General features: G+C 41.8%; 1 protein-coding gene across 4 annotated transcripts in view; it reads left to right on the top strand.

The window, feature by feature from the left end:
- cacna1eb (calcium channel, voltage-dependent, R type, alpha 1E subunit b) overlaps positions 1-20,571 on the top strand; it is a 44,791-nt gene that overhangs the window by 15,646 nt on the left and 8,574 nt on the right. For 2 of the 4 annotated variants that reach the window (XM_031864955.1, XM_031864957.1), the window contains exons 5-33: positions 2,059-2,162; positions 3,519-3,677; positions 4,800-4,990; positions 5,072-5,175; positions 5,259-5,374; positions 6,222-6,275; positions 7,513-7,593; positions 7,714-7,923; positions 8,034-8,146; positions 8,721-8,833; positions 8,948-9,079; positions 9,375-9,444; positions 9,836-9,953; positions 10,608-10,675; positions 10,799-10,866; positions 13,453-14,223; positions 14,435-14,670; positions 14,912-15,068; positions 15,157-15,286; positions 16,143-16,202; positions 16,361-16,467; positions 17,670-17,681; positions 18,406-18,502; positions 18,615-18,775; positions 19,115-19,252; positions 19,373-19,574; positions 19,676-19,840; positions 20,064-20,174; positions 20,296-20,376. In XM_031864955.1, coding sequence (XP_031720815.1) covers positions 2,059-2,162; positions 3,519-3,677; positions 4,800-4,990; positions 5,072-5,175; positions 5,259-5,374; positions 6,222-6,275; positions 7,513-7,593; positions 7,714-7,923; positions 8,034-8,146; positions 8,721-8,833; positions 8,948-9,079; positions 9,375-9,444; positions 9,836-9,953; positions 10,608-10,675; positions 10,799-10,866; positions 13,453-14,223; positions 14,435-14,670; positions 14,912-15,068; positions 15,157-15,286; positions 16,143-16,202; positions 16,361-16,467; positions 17,670-17,681; positions 18,406-18,502; positions 18,615-18,775; positions 19,115-19,252; positions 19,373-19,574; positions 19,676-19,840; positions 20,064-20,174; positions 20,296-20,376 — 4,129 coding nt within the window. The remainder of the gene's footprint in view (positions 1-2,058; positions 2,163-3,518; positions 3,678-4,799; positions 4,991-5,071; positions 5,176-5,258; positions 5,375-6,221; positions 6,276-7,512; positions 7,594-7,713; positions 7,924-8,033; positions 8,147-8,720; positions 8,834-8,947; positions 9,080-9,374; positions 9,445-9,835; positions 9,954-10,607; positions 10,676-10,798; positions 10,867-13,452; positions 14,224-14,434; positions 14,671-14,911; positions 15,069-15,156; positions 15,287-16,142; positions 16,203-16,360; positions 16,468-17,669; positions 17,682-18,405; positions 18,503-18,614; positions 18,776-19,114; positions 19,253-19,372; positions 19,575-19,675; positions 19,841-20,063; positions 20,175-20,295; positions 20,377-20,571) is intronic. The other 2 variants (XM_031864956.1, XM_031864958.1) reach the window with 1 other exon arrangement.

Raw genomic sequence — 20,571 nt, 5'->3', positions numbered from 1 at the left:
GTGTGTGTGTGTGTGTGTGTGTGTGTGTGTGTGTGTGTGTGTGTGTGCAGGGATGAATCACAAGACAAACAGAGAGAATATTTGCTTTAATTTAGACGAAGCCTCCATTGAATTGTTGCTCTCAAAGTGCAGCCTTGAAGGAGCTGCTGCCTGCCGTTTTCTTCACTGTCTTGGATTTGAAGGCTATTTCCACAGACTCCCACTCCGCTGCTCCCGCTCTGTCTCAGAGTCTCTCACTGTGTCATCTCTTTCATGATCTGACACACTCACTCGCTCACTCACTCAGTACATTAACAGGCACACTAAAACCCAATTACTCCTAATGACCACACTGAAGTAAAAGTGATTGTTTGGTATCCTCATTCGTGCCACAAAATAACAGAAAGCCAAATAGAAAGACTTAATTTGTTTTTATTGCTTGTCTTGTTGATTAATTTACATTAAATTTGATTTGATATTTCACGGCCACTAGCTGTGTGTATATACAGTATGTGTGTACAGTACACACGACACTTCTGACATTCGCACCGAATCAGTTGCATCATGGAAAATAGAGAGTTTTGCAAGCTTGACCCAGGACCAAATGTCTCTCAACTGTCTAGAAGTGCAACAATAAATCTCTGCAGTACCCTTTCAATATTTGTGCTTCTTTATACACATTTGAGCAACTGTATAAGTGTATCTCTGGTGTTTTAAATTGCGTTGTTTAAATTGCATCATCAAGATCGGTTTACTTAGAAATGTGGAGCACTATTCAGCCACCAAAAGCTTTCCTCTGTGATCCTTTCAACATTACCAGCTCAGATTTAATGATAGTAGCTCACATTTTGATGTGGATTGAAAATGGTATACACACTTAAATCATGACGACCTTTTAATGTGATTCATTCTTAGATTATCTGCGCGTGTCGTACCGTTCAGTATCGACAGTAGACTGGTCCTGATCATGCCGGTACTGACGGTGAGCTATCGCCACTTTGAACAGGTTTATCCGCAGCAGTGTGAACGGGGCCTCGCTCATTCACTCGCTCATTCGGCCTCTCTCCCTCCCACTGCTTTCAGGAGAGATTCTGCGTGGGCTTACTCTTGAGTTTCTGCCATGTGCTTTCCACCCCCTGCTGACACGCACACGCACACACACACACACACACACACACACACACACCCTCCCCCACACTCCCCAACATTGCCCAAAGATTTTACGAGTTAATAGATTTGTATCTGTGTCTGTGTAACAGAAAGAGAGAAATTTGTAAAAATCTAGAAATAATTATGATTTCTGGGATAATTTTCACAACCCAGTAAAGTGATCACACAGTGGATATTGACCAACACTGAAAGCTTTAATGGTTATGGGTCACCAATAACTGGGTTTGCAGGGATATAGCAGCACTTTTGTGTAATTTGTTATAAAATTATCTTCCTCTAATTGAAAGTAACATAAAACCATTTTTTTTGCCAACAGGAAACATTCACATGTGATTTCTGGTGTACGTGCCCATTGTTTGGCCCTGTTGCTGTTTTTCATTGTTTGTGTGGAGGTGGAGGGACATCAATGTGTGCGTGGGTAGATGTGAGTAGAAATGCCTGCCAGGTGTAGCTGTGCATTCTTTGTCTCTCGCCATACAAGTCTGGTACTAAATAGATATACTGTACCGCTCAGTGGCTGCACAGACATCAAATCAGTTTATTACTTCCCCTTTTTTCCTTTAAAATTGACTCATCTCCAAAATTGTCCTTGAGTTACATCTGTTACATTTGTTGCCTTTTACCTATTTCTGTCATTGAATTTGTCAAACAGACAAAAAAACATGAATCTTAAGAAAGGAAAGAGAGGCTTGGCACCAGATATACAGTAGCTACTAATGGATGTCCCTGTGGCATTTTCAGGCCATTACAAGTAATAGCTATTAATGTATTAATGTCTTAACACACTGATAAAAGAGAGATAACAATGAACTGTCTGCCTAACAATCTAAGCATCAGAAATATCTTTGGATCAAGTATACATGATGTGTGTGTGTGTGTGTGTGTGTGTGTGTGTGTGTTGTCCATCAGGATCCTGGCCACTGCTGGCGCCCACATGAACATCCCAGTCGACCTGAGGACCCTGAGGGCTGTGCGAGTGCTGAGACCTCTCAAACTCGTCTCCGGGATCCCCAGTGAGTCGCTTACTGACCTGTAATCTGGCTCTTCGAGGTTAAACACATGCTACAATGATGCAAATAACAAGTGATTATTCTTTGCGGGTAATTTTTAGGACTTTTTTAGGTAGTCGTTTGAGAATGTGTATGTCAGTGATATTAATACTGCACTGATTGTGTCAGGGTGGCGCTGCCTGTTTGGCAACCTCCAAGTCTGGAAAGTGAAGTCAGTGCGGAAGAGCCTTAAACTTGCATTCTTTCTATTGGCCATCAGGGGCGACTTCTCTGGTTGCAAAAAGAAGTTGATTGCATAGAAATCTATGGGAAGATTACCCTACTTCTCACTTGATTTATTAGCTTAGTAAACATTGTAAACATGGTCTCAATCGCTAGTTTCTTCTTCAACACAGTATGATGTTCATTTAGTAAATTATGGTCCATTTTGAGAAAAATACCATAAAGCAGGGTATGCTTTAGGGTGGGGCTACCTTGTGATTGACAGGTTGCTTCCACAGGGTTGTCCGGTCTGGGAGTTGTCCGTGTTGTCGTCTAACAACGTCAACACTTTGACAGTGTGTTTTCAGTTCTTGAAAGTAAATTGTAACCTTTTCTGTTGCCTAAAAAGTATTCTACGTTCAGTTGTACTGAGCTTCACCCTCTCGTATCACTTCTGGTTTCAAAAAGCAAAGATGGCAACGGACAAAATGTCGATCACAAGGCTTCAAAATGTCCACAAATCAATAGGCGACATCACGGTGACTACGTCCATTTCTTATACGCAGTCTATGATGATGCCACTGCAACTACACCTTTGTGTTGTGCATAATTTCAAAGTTACTTTTGAGGCCCTTTTGAGTTTAAATCCTTTAAATTCAGCATTGATATCAGAGACTAAACCCTCTGTTGTATTTGCCACATTCAGAAGTTACTGTGGGCAGCAAGTCATTGGCACCTTTCTTTAATAAAAACCTGTGAAAAACAGCTCAGACGTGCAGAAACATGTTGAAAAGCACGTGGATGGCAGTTTTTTTCCCATTCTTGACAGACAATTACTGTGTTTGTAGTAACAAGACTGTTTTCTGTTTTGTTCATGTTGAGGCAGTGAAATGGAAAAGGGAAAAATACTGGCAGAGTTGGAGCCTCCTGAATATGTTTCTCTTTAATCACTTAAATTGAGTTCTGGGAGAACAGGACTACCTTTTGTGGATTCAACTGCCATCACTGTGATGTTGCAAACTCGTGTTAGGAAAAATACAAGAAGTGTTTTACAAAAGGGAGGGGGCTGCTGACATACTGACAAATACATTAATGCAACGAAAAATACTGCGGTGTTGTTCTTGAACAGGATGTCTTTTTCTTTGTGAATGCTTCAAGGCCTGCAGATTGTGCTGAAGTCCATCATGAAGGCCATGATCCCGCTGCTCCAGATCGGCCTTCTCTTGTTCTTCGCCATCCTCATGTTTGCCATAATCGGTCTGGAGTTCTACAGCGGGAAGCTTCACCACACCTGCCTGCCATCTGACGACATCCTTGGTACGATTATTTAGTGCTCATCATACTAAAGTGTCAATTAAAACAAATCAGGAGTATAGGCAAAGCCTAACCTTTGGCAACTTCATCAAGTCAGTGACAAGATTGGTTTAACTATAACATGAAATAGTATTAGTTTTTTGTTTTATATACATTTCTTGTTAAGATAGTGTGAAAGTAAATAGTTTGACACTAGAGGGAAAGCGTTGGGTTTCGTCTAAAGTTATTGTGAGTGTTTTTCCAATGGCTCCTAAAATACTTGATCATAATGTCCTTATTTTTCTGGGTCAATTTAGTTTTTCTGGTTAATAACTAAACGTAGATGAGGTGGAATCAAAAGACATTCCCGAAGTTTGAAGGAGGACTTATGTGACACTACTTTAAACGTTCATCTAAAAGCCATGTTTTAGTATGTTTTTGGCTTGACCACCTCGCCATCTGTGCGCACCTCCTGTTCTGAGGTGCGCCTGCTTTTGTCACAATACCAAAGCCAAAGAATATTGTCACGCTTTGTTTTTGGATTACTAATAAATTAACTTTGATAGCTTTACCAGCAGGTTCACCAAATGTGTGGTTTGCTCAGTGTTCTCAGACTGTGTGAACATCTTTGTTTGAGACTCTGAGGCTTTCCTCGATTACAGCAGCAGTGAGCTCAGAGGTATTATTAGAGTTGTTGCTGGCTAATTTAGATACTGCTTAATTAGTCAACAACTACTCTGTAATCACGCGTGACACCATAGCATTTACTGTCATCACCCAGCACCACTCAAAGATGGATTCAGATATAAAACCTGTATAAACAGTATTTAAGACAAGAAAAATATTTACATATATCCCTTTATTATCTAATGGTCCCCTAAAATTCAAAGTTAAAAAAATTCCCTTTACACATGTTTTAAGATGTGTAAAAAATATTCATACCTGCTGCTTCTACCACATTGAAAAATATGCAAATATTGTCCAAAAGTTTATCTACGGGATGCAAGACAGTTAAAAAAATGTATTTCACTCTTTGGTAAATTGCGTACTGGACCTGCTCATACAAGTTAAACTCAGATTGAAGGTGAGCTGAAAGAAAACGTTCCTTCCTCAGCAGATTAAAGTGAAATCATTGTCTTTTTCTAGACAATGATACTGTCGACTCGTCAGAGTTGGCGTTCGCCTGCGGAGTGAGGAAGTGTCCAGAGAGCTACGACTGCAACGACACCTGGATCGGACCCAACGACGGCATCACGCAGTTCGACAACATCCTGTTCGCCGTACTCACCGTCTTCCAGTGTATCACCATGGAGGGATGGACGGCCGTTCTCTACAACGTGAGCCTCGGTTCTGCTGAAACGAATGAACCGCGAAGCGTAACGGTTGTTGTGTGATGACGTGAATGTTCTGGGTTTCAGACCAACGATGCCTTGGGTATGACATGGAACTGGATGTACTTCATCCCTCTCATCATCATTGGCTCGTTCTTCGTGCTGAACCTGGTGTTGGGAGTCCTGTCGGGGTGAGTGTGACTCTTCCAATGTGTTTGAACACTGGTGTTTCTGTCTGTGTTATGCATTGTGTTCTTAATGCGTCCCTCTTCAGAGAATTTGCCAAAGAGAGGGAGCGGGTGGAGAACAGGCGGGCCTTCATGAAGCTACGCCGCCAGCAGCAGGTGGAAAGAGAACTGAACGGCTACCGAGCCTGGATAGACAGGGCAGGTACTGGGCAGCAGAACGACTTCACATCCGCAGACACACACTTCATAATGCATTTCTGATGTTTTCATAAAAAGGTTTTGCTCATAACAGAATAAAAACTGATATTTAAAGCAAAAGTCATTCCAAAATGTTTACATTGTGCCGAAGTCTGAGCAATAAAAAGAAAGAAAATTGTCAAACTATTCCTTTACTCAGCAGAAACTTCATTGCGGTAGTCATTTTGTGAGACATGCTGCCAAAAATAACTTGTAAAAGATGAATTTAGAAGAGTCAAGCTGTATCGATGTAGGTTTATAATAATTAAGCAGCTAAATGGTCTCTTTTGCAGCTGATTTTGTAAAGCGGTCTCTCTGCAACAGTCACACACACACACACACACTTTTTGGATCTACAGTAGAGTAGCTCTGTTAAGTTGCATACACACACACACATACACACACAGTGGTGTAATGGCAAATCTACATTGGTGGTCTCCCACGCAAGTAGAAGGTGAGAAAAAGGTGATAATGACTCAGTGACTTAAATTTGTGTGCACACGCATCGGTGTGTGTTTCCATGCGTGTGTGAGAGCTGCGGTGCATATTTATGTGTGCATGGATGTGGGTGAGTGTGGGAAGAGAGTGAATTTGCAAGAATGTAAGAGAGAATAAGAGCTGCTTCTCTAAAGAAGGTCATGCCGGCCTCTCAAAGCAGTGTTCACATCAGTTTGGCCTCAGTTCCTGTAAATGTTTGCAGACATCCGATAGAGCACAACCCTGCAATGTTTATTTCCACGTCTGATGATCTGAATTGTGGCTTAATGAAAACAAATACTGTGTTTAACATCCGGTCTTTCATTGTATTACAGAGGAGGTAATGCTGGCAGAGGAGAATAAAAGTTCTGGCAGATCGCCGTTAGATGGTAAGTTCACACACTTTAGACTAATCGCGCCTGACTATACACGTCGGTCTGCGTTTATTACGTGACAAAATGTACTCTGTCTGTTCTGTGTCTTTTTTTAATCTGTACATCGAAACATGTCAAACGTACTTCCAGTCAGCGGTTTATCCTCCTCAGTACTATAAGTCATTGTGCAAGCTGCAGATAGCCATGGCAACAATACTAATGCTTGATTTAACATCACCAGTTCCGCCTCAGTGGTGAAACTAAAGACCCTCTTGAATATGCACCTCGTTACATATACATGTTGGCAATTTATATCTGAATAATTATGTCTGAATAAATCAACTGCAATCTGACTATAGCATAGATGTACTTTGTGTTGTTAAAAGTGCTGTGAGACATTTATCACTTAGTGATCTACTCGTGTGCAAAAAGAAAGTTAAATCAAGTAATTAAATGTCCTCTTCCGGTGGGCAGGAAAAGAGATTCAAAAATCCTAACAAAAAAAGAAAACTATCATCAGACCAGCAGTCTCCATTTTTATATTTTAAACTTTCATTCATGCCAACTGTATGGATGAAATCCTGCAAAATCGCTTTCCATTCAGCACATGAACAAATAAAACAAGGTCCCAACGGATATTATAAAAAAGACACTTTAAATTAAATTAAAGTTATAAACTAAACTAATGAATTGTAAAATTGATGAATCCCTAGAACCTTCTTCATTAATTGATTTTTTTATTACTTCAGAAATCAGCGGCAAAATAAGTTTTTAAATTCTCCACTGAATCGTCCTGTGAGGGACCTGATAGCACGTCTTCATGTCATTGCACATTTCAACAGAGCCACATATCATGTGAGCATTGTAGATCTTTCTGTACCGGTCCTGTGATCTCTGAATAAAGTCGTAACTGAGCGATGAAAAGCCTTAACTTATGACGCCAGTAATGTTACGTATTAAACCATATGGGTTGAACTGATCACAAACACAGCCTCTATTTGCTCTTTAGTTAGTGGGTATGATATTAGGTGCTAAATTCTTCATTGGGAATCATGTGAATAAATTAAATGTGCTGTTGGATCCACAGAATCAGTTTGCTTTGAGGCAGATAACAGAAAAGCGCAATAACTCAGCTACTGACTCTTAAGGAGACATTAAATGTACCAAGAATCATAATTTCTTTGTTGTTTTCATTTCCATTTGAAATATATATAGATTTTTATAACCTTAATATTTTGTGGAACATTTTTAGTGCTAAAGAGAGCGAGTAAGAAGACTGGTGCACGGAGAGGAGCGCCAGGGGACGAGAAGTACACCGACACGTCTACTGTCAGTGAGTGAACAACTTCACTTTTTGTTTCAGTCCTTTAGAGCAGCCTTCTTCTCTTAAGTTACAAACTGTGTTTCCACTTCTTCACTCCTGAACTTCTCTTGTTTCCTCTTTCCCTCTCAGGCATGTCGCGTTCGAGGATGAACTTCCGCAGTGGCCGGCGAGGCCCCGCTGCCTACCTGCGGCGTAAAGAGCGCATGTTGCGCATCTCCATCCGCCGCATGGTGAAGACAGACACTTTCTACCTGATGGTGCTCAGTCTTGTGGCTCTCAACACCATCTGTGTGGCCATCGTCCACCACAACCAGCCCGACTGGCTGACCATCTTCCTCTGTGGGTTTCCGTTTTTTTCCCATTATTTTACGATTTACTGCTTTGTATTTTGGCGGACGGTTGCCTCCTTCTCCTTTGACTTAATTGCGTTTTTCTTTTCTCACCTCTAGACTATGCAGAGTTTGTTTTCCTGGGGCTGTTTTTGGCTGAGATGTTTTTGAAAATGTATGGTCTGGGTTTCCGGCTCTACTTCCATTCATCCTTCAACTGCTTCGACTGTGGGGTGAGCTCCTTTATTCCTTATTCTGACTCCATATTACACTCGAAAAGAAAGAAAAACTGACACACTTCACTTATAAAGGTGTTTTTGATTATTCAATTTGGCAGCAAAACATATTTTAGACACTTCAAAGAAAAGCCCACAAAAAAATCAATATCAGTTTACGTGTACGCTTTAGAGTGTTTTTACTGCTTTACCTCGCTGTCAGACAGCCCTTTCTGACTGAATTGCAGCTGTTATATCCATCGTTGCTCACTTCAAAGCCACAAGACTCCATTGAAAAAAACAGTAATTTTACCTCAGTTAGTTTGTTTGTGTGACTTTGGTGTTTCAAAGGTTCAGGTGTGCAGCTTGGTCAGCTGTGATCTTAAAGTCTTCCAGGGCCTCAAATATGATCGACAAAAGTTTAGGATTAATAACTGTGCCGCGTAGTTTGAGAAGGTATTAAAATCACCTGTGCAAATTGTCCACATTTACTGTCATTTTCCCCAGATAAAGAAAGGGTTTTGCCAATTTGCTGCTAGTCGGATGGAGCATAAAAGACATGATTTTGTTTTGTTGCTGGCATGTTTTTCAGGTCATTGTTGGCAGCATCTTCGAGGTGGTTTGGGGCTTCTTCAGGCCTGGCATGTCATTTGGGATCAGCGTCCTGAGGGCCCTGAGACTTTTGAGGATTTTCAAAATCACCAAGTAAGTGGGGCAACTAAAAACACTGCATTTCAGCTAAATCAACCCCGGGTTGAAGTATATTTGTGTGTTTCCACAGAGTTCTGTGAAAAAAAGTCTGTGAATTCTTTCTGTCAGATACTGGGCCTCTCTCAGGAACCTGGTTGTGTCCCTCATGAGCTCCATGAAGTCCATCATCAGCCTGCTATTTCTTCTCTTTCTCTTCATCGTGGTGTTTGCTCTGCTGGGGATGCAGCTTTTTGGAGGAAGGTGAGTCAAAGCCATCTAAAGACATCCAAACTGGCATCCTCACTTCTCCAGTTGACAAGGACAACTTTCTTCTCTGTTCTTGATTTGTGGTGCTGATTTTCCTCAAATATTGCTGCAGTTTTCAAATGGTTGCTCCGCACCCTGCAAACTGAACGGCAGTTTCTTCAATGATGAAAAAGGAGAGGAAATGACATGTCCGGATGAAAATAGCTCTGCATCCTCCTCCTCCTCTTCTTCCTCCTCCTGTTCTTCCTTGGTCATATCTGACCCTGCTTTCTATCTGCCTCCCCTCTAGGTTTATCTTTGAAGATTACACTCCCACCAACTTTGACACGTTTCCAGCTGCCGTCATGACAGTGTTTCAGGTTTGGCTCCCACAGATCCCCTCATTCTGCCTGCTCTCCATGACACATTGCACCCTGGGTATATTTCTCACCCCAGGCGCAGATTAAACAACTCTGCTCACTCGCTCTCCACCCCCTGCCTCCGCTATCATCCCACACATCCATGCACACATATGCGCACATGAATATCAGACGAGTGAAACGTGAACGAATCCACATAAGAATCTGCTACAAAAACCAACCGCGCTGTGAAAGAGTGTTTTGATCAGCACACATAGTAATTACCTATTTCACTGCCATTTTTAATATCATGTCTTGAACTGGTTTGCAGACAGGAAACATGTCTCTGGTTTTCATGTATTTTCAGGCCGTGTAATTATTTATGTTAAATATTCTGTGCATTCGCTTACAGATTCTGACTGGTGAGGACTGGAACGAGGTGATGTACGATGGGATTCGCTCGCAGGGTGGAGTGCAGTACGGCATGTGGTCGTCGATCTACTTCATAGTGCTCACCTTGTTTGGAAACTGTATCCTTATTGGCCCTTGAAAAAGTGGACAGAGAGCTCTGACGTAGCATCTAAGTCTGAACACGATGAGTGGTGGAAGAAGGTATTTACTTAAATAAAAGCAGTGACACCGCGGAGTAAGGATACTCACTCACAAGTAAAAGTCCTGCATTCAAAATGTGACCTCAGTTGAAGTATACAGTCATTACCAGCAACATATTCTGTCAATTGCAAAAGCTCAAAATGCCAGCAGAATTTCCTCCATCAGAGTTTATATTATCATATATTATTTTACAGGATTGTTGTTGCTGCTGCATACATTTTGAGTTTAATGCTAATTTCAAATACTATGTTTGCTGTAGTTAAATTCACAGCATCACATCATATTTTATTTAATAACTACATGCTTTGTATGGAAAATCTTAAAGTAATAGATCAACATTTTGGCAAAAAATGCACGTGTTTGCTGTCTTGTTTGTTAGATGAGAAGATCGATGCCACTCTCATGGTGCTGAGGTAAATGTGAAGCTACTGCGAGCTGCCGGTTAGCTTAGTTTAGTATAATTACATGGACATGTACAAACTTAAAATCAGTTTTCATTTTTGAGAGGGGAGCACAAGCAATGATAGGTTCCCACAGTTTGGTGCGTTTGTTCTTACCTGCGTTCATGACAGACACACTGCTGAACGTCTTTTTGGCCATCGCCGTGGATAATCTGGCCAACGCACAGGAACTGACGAAGGTTTGAACTGCTTTTACCACTGTTTAAGCAGTTTAATCAATATATTCATTCATGTTACAGGTGTAATATTTAATTGGTTTGTGCAGTTCTGATGTTAAAGTATTAAATCTGTGTTTGTGTTAGGACGAAGAGGAGGAGGAGGAGTTCTTCAACCAGAGATATGCCAGAGGCAGAGATGGTCTGATATCTGAGTAAGTTATTGTTTAACAGCTCACAAAATGAGTGTTTGAGGACGAGATACTCTCAAGTAGATCTAAGCCGTGAGCATGTGACTGTTTCTCAGATCAGCTCTCCTCTTGAGCAAATGGAAAATTCTGATTGAGCGTAAGATTTGTCACGATTCTTCAAATTGTTTTGCCTTTTTTGCAGCAAGCTTAGACCTACTTAAGATACAACATGGATGCTTGTGGGAGAACTGGTGGTGATCCTGAATTTGATCATCATGCTACTTCTGTTATTGTGGAGAGAAGAAGTGTAAAAAATCAATTATAGGAGCAGCGAATGAGATCAATATTTCTACAGTGCCACTGATTGTGGACTCTCTGAGAACCAGTTGAAGGTGTAACTGGTGAATGCTCGATCTGCCCCTCAGTGCCTCCAGTTGCATGATGAATGCAAAGTTAGAAAAAGGCATGTTTAAGGCATTGATGACATCATTTTGAATGTTTGATGAATGTGCCTGATTTAAAGCATGACCGCTTACAGACTGAGTTTGCAGCATTACTGAAACTCCTTCTATAACCGTCTTGGTAATGGGCAGCCTCCTTCGTTAATGAGGTTCTTCACTGACCTCCTGCTCCTTCCGATGACCTGGTGGCTTTCCCACAGGTCTGATCATCCAGTAAGTCAGGAGGAGGGCAGGAAGTTGTTTTCAATGATTTTTCTGTGAGCAGTGGGAAGTCGCAGTGTGTCACTTTGCTGGGAGGAGACACACTTTGGCGTGTGTCAGATGTTGACCAGGATTCCCTAGAGCAACTCTGTGTGATCAACTGTGACAACGGAGTTGCTGTTACTACAGTACATGTCACATCAGGGGCATTAATGACCCGGAGTGATGATTCCTAAAACAGCGATTGCTAAAGAGTGCTTGAGTGTTAATCAAATGTTAGTTAACATTAAGCACTGGCCTGTCTCAATTAGGACAGCACTCATTATTTTGCATGTTTTACACCATTAACTACAAACTCTGGGTCTTTCCATTACGAGCTAGATTTCCCAAACCATATTATATCATTACAGATTATGAACGTGCTTTTTCCTGCCTCCCAGGTGGACATGTATTTGTTGTTCATGTCAGTGCAATATGAAAATCAACCTGCAGAAACTTACTTAATATAAGTAATTCATCTTATCTTTTCACACATCTACAGTACTGCAAGCAAAACTTTTTACATGATTGGCAGATGTTTGTTAAAACATGCAAAATTCCTGGTGAAATGATGGTGGATCCTTTTAAACTCCCTAAAATCGTGTAATAAAAAATAACGATAACCCGTTCTGTTGTGCAGCATGTTTCCCAAAGTCACAAACTGCATTACAGACAAAAGACATAAAAATAAAGACACTATTTAACTCCATAAAGTGAGAGAAAAGGCAAATAATCCCCTCCGTACAATGGCAGGTAACTGACTCCAGCTGTGACACTGAATGTGTCATTTGGGGCAACTGTGGCCTCACTGGGTTAAGAGGATTGTCTGGGAACCGGAAGGTCAACGGTTCAATCCTCGACTGGGACGTGTCACGTGTCGTAGTGTACCTGAGCAATACACTGAACTCCAGGCTCCCCGGGCGCCTGTCATTGGCAGCCCACTGCTCCCTATATACAGGGATGGGTCAAATGCAGAGACAAAGTTCCCCCTTAAAGGTATCAATATAGTATAATAAATAAAATAAAAAATGTATCATTTGTTTGTTACATATTTGAGTGTTATTCTTGTACGTGCTGCAGCCATCATACGTGCTGCAGCCATCAAGATGCTGACTCTGCTGTGTATTACAGTGTTTTGCTGGTTCCATCACGTTGTCTTGTTTTATGCCTGTTATGTGGCACTGACCAAAATGTTGTGTATTCTGACATTCTGCCAGATTTCCAATCAATTTCAACCTTAAATTAAGAAAACATTTAACGGTAACAGCCAAACTGAATGCTGACTTGACATTATTAACTGGTTTCAGTCCCTTCTAAACCTGTGTAAACTGGATAACCGCCATCTACACTTTGCGACCCCTTTTACGCATTTAGTTCGGTGTCACAACAAATGTTCTGTGTATGTTGTAAAACACTAATGTCTTGTTTTCAAATAATCATTCATTGATTACATGGACACCAAAAGAATCTGAATACCAGTAAGTATGATTGTATGCATCTCTGTCTCACAGAATTCCTCCCTTGAGTTTTCCTCCTCAATTATTGAGATTTGTACTTAAGTCCTGCACCTTACCTTTTTTGTTCTCGTGGTTTTTGTTCTTTTTATCTGTCCTTACCTCTCAGGTAATTTCATTTTTTAATGAATTTTTTTTGGATGTATTTGTATTTTTTTTAGCTTTTAGCATTTTGCATAATTGTACATGGGGATTTTTTATGTTGCTGATTGACTAACATAAATTCACAGAAAAGGTCTGTCCTTTTCTTGATTCTTTTATTTGATTTGTTTGAATATTCTTTTATACAACTGGTATGCTAAATGGACACAAGTCTTGATGTTTCTTGTCAACAATTCCTTAAATTTGGGGTTGTTTCTGCCGCACATTGATGTAAAATATATTGTGGTCCTCAGTGGGAGGAGAAGACCGTACCTATACAGGAAACGAGCCATCCACCGAGGCCGACCAAACTTCCCAGAGGAGCCCGAGGACCGGACGATGCCCGCAGTCGAACAGCCTCTCAATGGCTCCAACACCTTCGTCACCCGCCGCGAGAGGAGGAGAAAGGTTCACATGTCAGTGTGGGAGCAGAGAGCCAACCAGCTGCGCAAACGTCGGCAGATGGCAAGCAGAGAGGAGCTGTGTGGAAACCCTCCGGAAGACACCGACGAAACTCCCACCATCCCCCACAACGCCTCCACCCTCACCCAAGAGGCCAACCCGGCTCACCTGCCCGGGTCTCCCATGTCTGTGGGGATGCCCCTCCCGGAGCCCCCGATGTCAGTCACCATCCCCATCCCGGAGCCTCCGACCGCTGAAACTCTAGTAAACCTGAGCGAGGAGAAACCAGCAGGAGCTAACCACCGGGCCGCGGGCGGGGGCCGGCACAGGATGGCCCGCAAGTTCAGACCCAGTCAGGGGCCGGACGACGGGGCGCGACACAGACGGCACAGGCATCGCGACGCTCGCTCTGAAGCCAAGAGTCTGGACTGCACCCAGTCACCGCATGAGGTGCCACAAGTCAGACGGTCACTCAGCCAGGAGAGGAAGACTCTGGATGAGAGGGAGGAGAAGGACGACAGGGAGGAGAAGAAGAAAGCAGAGGCAGAAGGAGGGTCAGTCCAAGATGATGGTGGAACGTGCATCATCAACCCGTACGCAGAAGTTGGAGAAGATTATCGAAGGTAAGTCTGCTCTCATGTGTTCTCAAGAATTATCAACACAGTCATGAACATTTATTTGGATTTTATCCCTCTTTGCGTCATATGTAATTCATTATTTATAGTTCAGTATACAAGAACTTGTGCACAATTCTTTCTACAGGACAGATTTCCATGTCATCACTTAACCTGTTGCACTGATTGAAGTTTCGTGATCTTTTCTTTCCCATTGCAGAGACATTCCTGATCCTCCTCAGTGTGAGCAGCTGCTGGACTGTACCTGGTCCGAGCAGGGCGAAGGCGGGCACGCAGACCCCATGGAGCCCGCCTTAGAGGCCACAGAGTTTACCGTGAGGGCCATCGAGTCTGAGAGCCGCTCCGTCTCCATCAAACGGGACAAGTCCAACCTGGCGGCAAGCGTGGCCATCGAAATGTCCGCGCAGCCGCTGCTGGAGCTCACGCCCATGACAGGTAGCGCTCTGATCACTTCTCACTGCAGTCACGCTCTTTTACTGTGCATCGCAAAGTGGGATTTAGTGGCAGGATCACCGTGTGTGGGTGTTTGACATCTGCTAAGAGTTCCACAGTCTTTTATTTTTATTTTTATGAATCCATTGTGCCGGTGACTCACGTTGTTCTTTCTTCATCATAGCTGTCCATGCACAGCTGAAGCATTTTGTTCTCTCCTCTTGCACCTCTGTCTGGGTTTTAGTGAACAGTAAAGAGTTGGAGCCATACCATTCTGAAGAGACAGACAAAGAGGACGAGACGGAGGATGAGGATGAGTATGAGGATGAGGAGGAGGAACCTCCAATTCCTCCCAAACCTGCAGCTCCGGATAGCATGTTCATCTTCAAAGCCTCCAACCCGTAAGATGCTGCAAAATCCACAAAATCTTTCTTTGAAAAAAGTTTCATCAACCAAAAATAAAGATCTTCTCCCTTTGTTGATCCGCAGTATCAGGAGGATCTGTCACTATGTGGTCACTATGCGCTACTTTGAGATGACCATCCTCCTCGTGATCGTGGCGAGCAGCATTGCTCTGGCTGCTGAGGACCCCGTGTGTACCAATTCAGACAGAAACAAGGTGAGATTAGAATACAACCTCCTTATGTGTCTATAGTTTTATGCATGATCTACATTTGGATGTAGGATAATACATTTAAATCGTCCTGACACCTTAAAGAAGCAGTGGATGTCTGAAGTAATAGTAACAGAGTGATCTGATGGTGTTACGCTGTCCAATGCCACTCGATGTACACTCGTTCTTCTACACACGTTTCTCCTCAAGGAAGCAATTGTTCACGGAAATAGAATGAATGAAAATCTGAGAGTTTAGCTTTCAGGTTTACTGTTTGATCTCAAGTTGACACAACACTGTCAGCAACAATGTGTCGCAACACATTCGGTTTCACACACATGCAAGATGAGAATCGGCAGATTTTCCTGGGAAATAGCTGCGCAGTTTGTTTTTCACAACTTTGTGTCACAGAACGTGTCAAGAGTAGTCCACACCAGCTACGTGCTCGGTTGCCAGTCATTTCCCAACTATGGGATGGCTTTTTGTTTCACCACAGACCCTGGCTCGACATCTGTACTGCTCTTGAAGGAGATCAGAAGAACTTAACTTAACACCCCCTGAAAATCCATACGGACACAATGTACAAATAAAATGGAGGAGCTGCTCACAGCTGCAAAAACACTGAAATAATTGTGGCTGGCTCCAGAAATATATGTTAGGTCCTCTTTGTAAAGTTTATGTTTTGCTGTTTTGCACAAACCAATAAGTTGTGCTGATGATTTATACAATGAAAATTATTATGCAGTACTTACGTTGCAGAATTAGTGAGTGACAGAATTACAGAAGTATTTGGATATGCACCATCAGAAAAGTTCGTTTTTTGCTCAATAAAATGTATTTTTTATGTTTGTAAATTATCCAGGTCCTCCGTTATTTTGATTACGTCTTCACTGGAGTGTTCACCTTTGAAATGATCATCAAGGTGGGTAACTGAAACACTTGTTCTCCACTTCGATATGAGGCCAATCACACTTTTAATTATTTAACGTACTCTAGATGTACTCCGAGGTGTTTTGCTCCCTGTGCGTATTTAATCTGTTCGCTTTATGTGTCCTTGTCGGTGTGTTGTTTGTCCTCCAGATGATAGACCAGGGTCTCATTCTGCACGATGGCTCTTATTTCCGAGACATGTGGAACATCCTGGACTTCATTGTGGTGGTGGGAGCTCTGATTGCCTTTGCTCTAACGTGAGTCACTATATAGTGCTGCCCGCCGATGACTAATGACTGACTCACTGCAGCAAATCATTTAGCGTACTGTATTGTTATAAAAGACCTTCCCCTTTTGCAGCTTCAAAAAAATGTTACATTGTAGCTCAAAAAACTGCAAATGTGGAGGCATGCATGGTCCTGTGAAATGTTTAACTCAGATTTAAGCGTCACTATGATCCTACAACAAGAGGAAAAGAGATTTCTGTGTATTCTGTTTACACACGGGTGGACAGTGAAGCTAAAAAGCCTTTATGATATTTATTTTCGTGGACGTTCCCATTAGAGATGCATCGATCGATTGGCTGCCGGTTGAACTGGCCGATCAGTTTTCTCTCTACACAGCGACACAGACAGTAACGTCACATGAAGAAGACAGAAAGCTCGCAATTTGTCACAACTAGTCCAAAATCAGCCATGGAGGAACAACCTTAAAAACACAACTAACCAAATCAGACATTTATTCTATTGCAATTCATTCCCATGTATGCTGATCAGAGTAATCGCAGTGAACACAGTGAGTCTCGTCCTGCTTATCACGGAGCCAATGTTATCGGAGGTTATTATGATGCGTTCAAGCATTATTCAGGAAAGATTACTATTGGGCGTATTTATTGCAATTTGGCTTGGTGATTGGTGTGTGACAGTAAACACTGCAATAATAGAAGACATCATTTTGAAATATGAAAATGTACAATAGAATAAGAATGAGAGATGTTTCCTTTATATTGTAAAGATTTGAACTGTGGGTTTTTATGCAAATAATCACGACAGATGACAATATCAAGGTAAAAGTAAAACATTTACACTGACACTGACTTCAGGGCGGTTGTAATTATTTTTCGCAATGGTGGTAAAAAAAAAGATTTGGAGCTTTGCAGTCAATGTTAGTTCTTGCATAGAAAATAAAAAATCTGCAAAAATCATAATCCGCAGATCAGACTTTTAAAAAATCTGAATCCGCCAAGAAAATCGTTGCATCTCTATTTCCCAGCATGAGTGTCTCAGATGACTTATTAACCTTTTTGTGCCTTTTGTTGTACTGAGGATCGTATTGTATGTTAATTTCTCTGTTGTGAATATAGCTGTGATTCTCGGAGCTTTGCTCACGGTGTATCTCTCTTTATGCCTCAATTTTTCTCTGTTGTTCCTGTGGATTTTGTCACTGTTGGGGCTTCCAGGAATGTGATGGGGTAAAAAATTCAGTCACACTAAATGTGAACGTCTCCCATAAGCTTCTCATATAATTGTTTTCTTATTTTCATGTGTGTGGTTTTATTCACTGTGTTTTTGTTGTTTGTTGTGTCTTCTAAATCTCACCAAACTACAGAGCCTGACAGGTGTCAGGGGAAACATTTTCATTTTTGCAGCGTTATTAATAAAGAATAATCCAATATTCCATAAACTGGAACACATTGTGGTGCACAAAGTGCGTCCACATAACTCAAAACTTTACTACACTCACACAATGTTCAAACTTGTGTATTTAAAGTAGATATTGTATGAATTCTGTAATTTAACGCTATGTCCTTGACGGAGTAAATTCAGTTATGTGAGGGCAGTGCTTATGACCGATAATTAAATACTATTTAATATAATTTAAGGCATCATTTCATGATTGGAGGACACATTATAAATGCAAGTGAACTCTCTACTAATTGGTTTTCACAGATAATTATTTCAAGGGTAGAACTTGCACAAATTGTCAAAAGCTCGACACCTGCTGGGCTCCGTGCAAACACACTCAGGGTGAAATTATGTGTTTCATTGTGCCTTTTGAGATGCACATGCATTGACATTTTACTTTCAGTGTGTTTTTCTTTTTCACCGTTTTGAATGTGTCTATGCCATATGTCTTTGTACGCTAGTTTGAGTGTACAACTGTGTTCCTAAGTGCTGTTTTTACAACATCAACAGAAACAACAAAGGCAGAGACATCAAGACAATAAAGTCCCTCAGAGTTCTGAGGGTTCTTCGTCCTCTTAAAACCATCAAGAGGCTTCCCAAACTCAAGGTTTGGTAACATCTGCAAACACTCTCCAGTATTTTGGGTATTGGGTGTTGTTTCACAGATGTCTGACACATTGTGCTTGCTTTGCCATCTCTCTTGTCTTTCTTCTCCACAGGCTGTTTTCGACTGTGTGGTCACATCTCTGAAGAACGTCTTCAACATCCTCATCGTGTACCAGCTCTTCATGTTCATCTTTGCTGTCATTGCCGTGCAGCTCTTCAAGGGGAAGTTCTTCTACTGCACTGACAGCTCCATGAATTCAGAGAAGGAATGCCAGTAAGTGGATTCATCCAAACCAGTGGAAGAGGAACACAAAACTATTACTGAAGGAAAAGAAGTGATACCACAGAGTAGAAATATTCTGTAAACGTAAAAGTCCTGCATTCAAAATTCTGCTTGAGTTAAAAAATATTAGGATCAAAATATACTTTAAAATACCAAAAGTTAACATACTCATTTGGCAGAATGGCCCATTTCAGAATAACGTATATTATATTGCTGGATGTAAGTATCTCAAATTTGTACTTAATAGTATTTTCACCTCACAAAAGCTTCAATGTCTTTCTCTTCATGCAAAGTGCTGGTTCAATCGGTGAATTAATCTGCTCCCTACAGTGGCTACTACATTGACTACAGCAGAGACAAAAAGGAGGTGAAGAGGAGAGAGTGGAAGAGACACGAGTTTCACTACGACAACGTCTGCTGGGCCCTCCTCACGCTATTCACCGTCTCCACTGGAGAGGGATGGCCTCAGTAAGTGGATTGTTGCTTGAAATAAGGGATCAAAATCTAAGTCAATTAAAACATTTTGGCCTTAACAGCCTAAAAATAGATAAATGACCTCTCTTCTCTCCCGTCTTTTCTTCCTGCCAGAGTCCTGCAGCACTCCACCGATGTCACAGAGGAGAGCATGGGGCCGAGTCGGGGGAACCGCATGGAGATGTCCGTTTTCTACGTGGTCTACTTCGTGGTCTTTCCGTTCTTCTTCGTCAACATCTTTGTGGCTTTGATCATTATCACCTTCCAGGAGCAGGGCGACAAGATGATTCAGGAGTGCACTCTGGAGAAGAACGAGGTGTGTCGCGATGAACAACATATGCAGACACACCACACACACACACAGTTGCATTCACACATATTCATTCATGTCTGTTTTGTTTTGTTTCTGTCCATCAGAGGGCTTGCATCGACTTTACCATCAGCGCCAAGCCGATGACCCGCTACATGCCCCAGAACAGACAGACGTTCCAGTACAGACTGTGGCACTTTGTGGCATCGCCCTCTTTTGAGTACACGGTGCTCGTCATGATCGCTCTCAACACTGTGGTCCTCATGATGAAGGTAAAGCTCTCCGTACAGCAGGATGCAAGATGGCAACAGTAGAGACTTTAAAGGGTCTTTGGTAGTCATGTTTGCATGTATGCATGTAAAACGTCTGATATTTCTTGAATAATGTTTGTCGGAATTGGGAAGTAAGCAACATTTATACAGTCTGAAACATGTAAGTCCAGCATGATGAACTTGTCATGTCTGTCAGTAAACTCAAAGTTCTCTTTTCCTTCAGTACCACTCGGCTCCGACAGCCTACGACATGGTCCTAAAACACCTCAACTCGGCCTTCACCGTCCTCTTCTCCATGGAGTGCATACTCAAGATCATGGCATTCGGTTTGGTGGTGAGTTTTCACTCAAGAGATCAATCAAAGACAGAAGCTATTGAAATCACACCTCGCTCCACTGATAAAGAATTTGTCTATGTTGAGTCAAATTACTTGAAAGATTTTCTTTTTGCCGCAGAACTACTTTCGAGATACTTGGAATATTTTTGATTTCATCACTGTTCTTGGCAGCATCTCCGAGATAATTGTGGATTTACAGGTAAGACTCTGCCAAGACACCATTCGTTTTCACAATGTTGCGACCCTTGAAATAAAAGACACAAATATCTAGCATTAAAAGCAGCATCCTTTCTTTCCAAGTCTCCCTCGCGTGTTACGATCCCTTCTTCCAGACAAAACTTAAGTCATGTTGTGATGAATGCCGCCATCTGTGTTTTACATCCTGTCTCTCCCT

This window comes from Anarrhichthys ocellatus, unplaced genomic scaffold, assembly GCF_004355925.1.
Source record: "Anarrhichthys ocellatus isolate YVR2014 unplaced genomic scaffold, GSC_Weel_1.0 scaffold32, whole genome shotgun sequence".
NCBI lineage: Eukaryota > Metazoa > Chordata > Actinopteri > Perciformes > Anarhichadidae > Anarrhichthys > Anarrhichthys ocellatus.
Note: the sequence above shows the minus strand (reverse complement) of the source record. Positions and strands in the feature narration are given on the sequence as shown.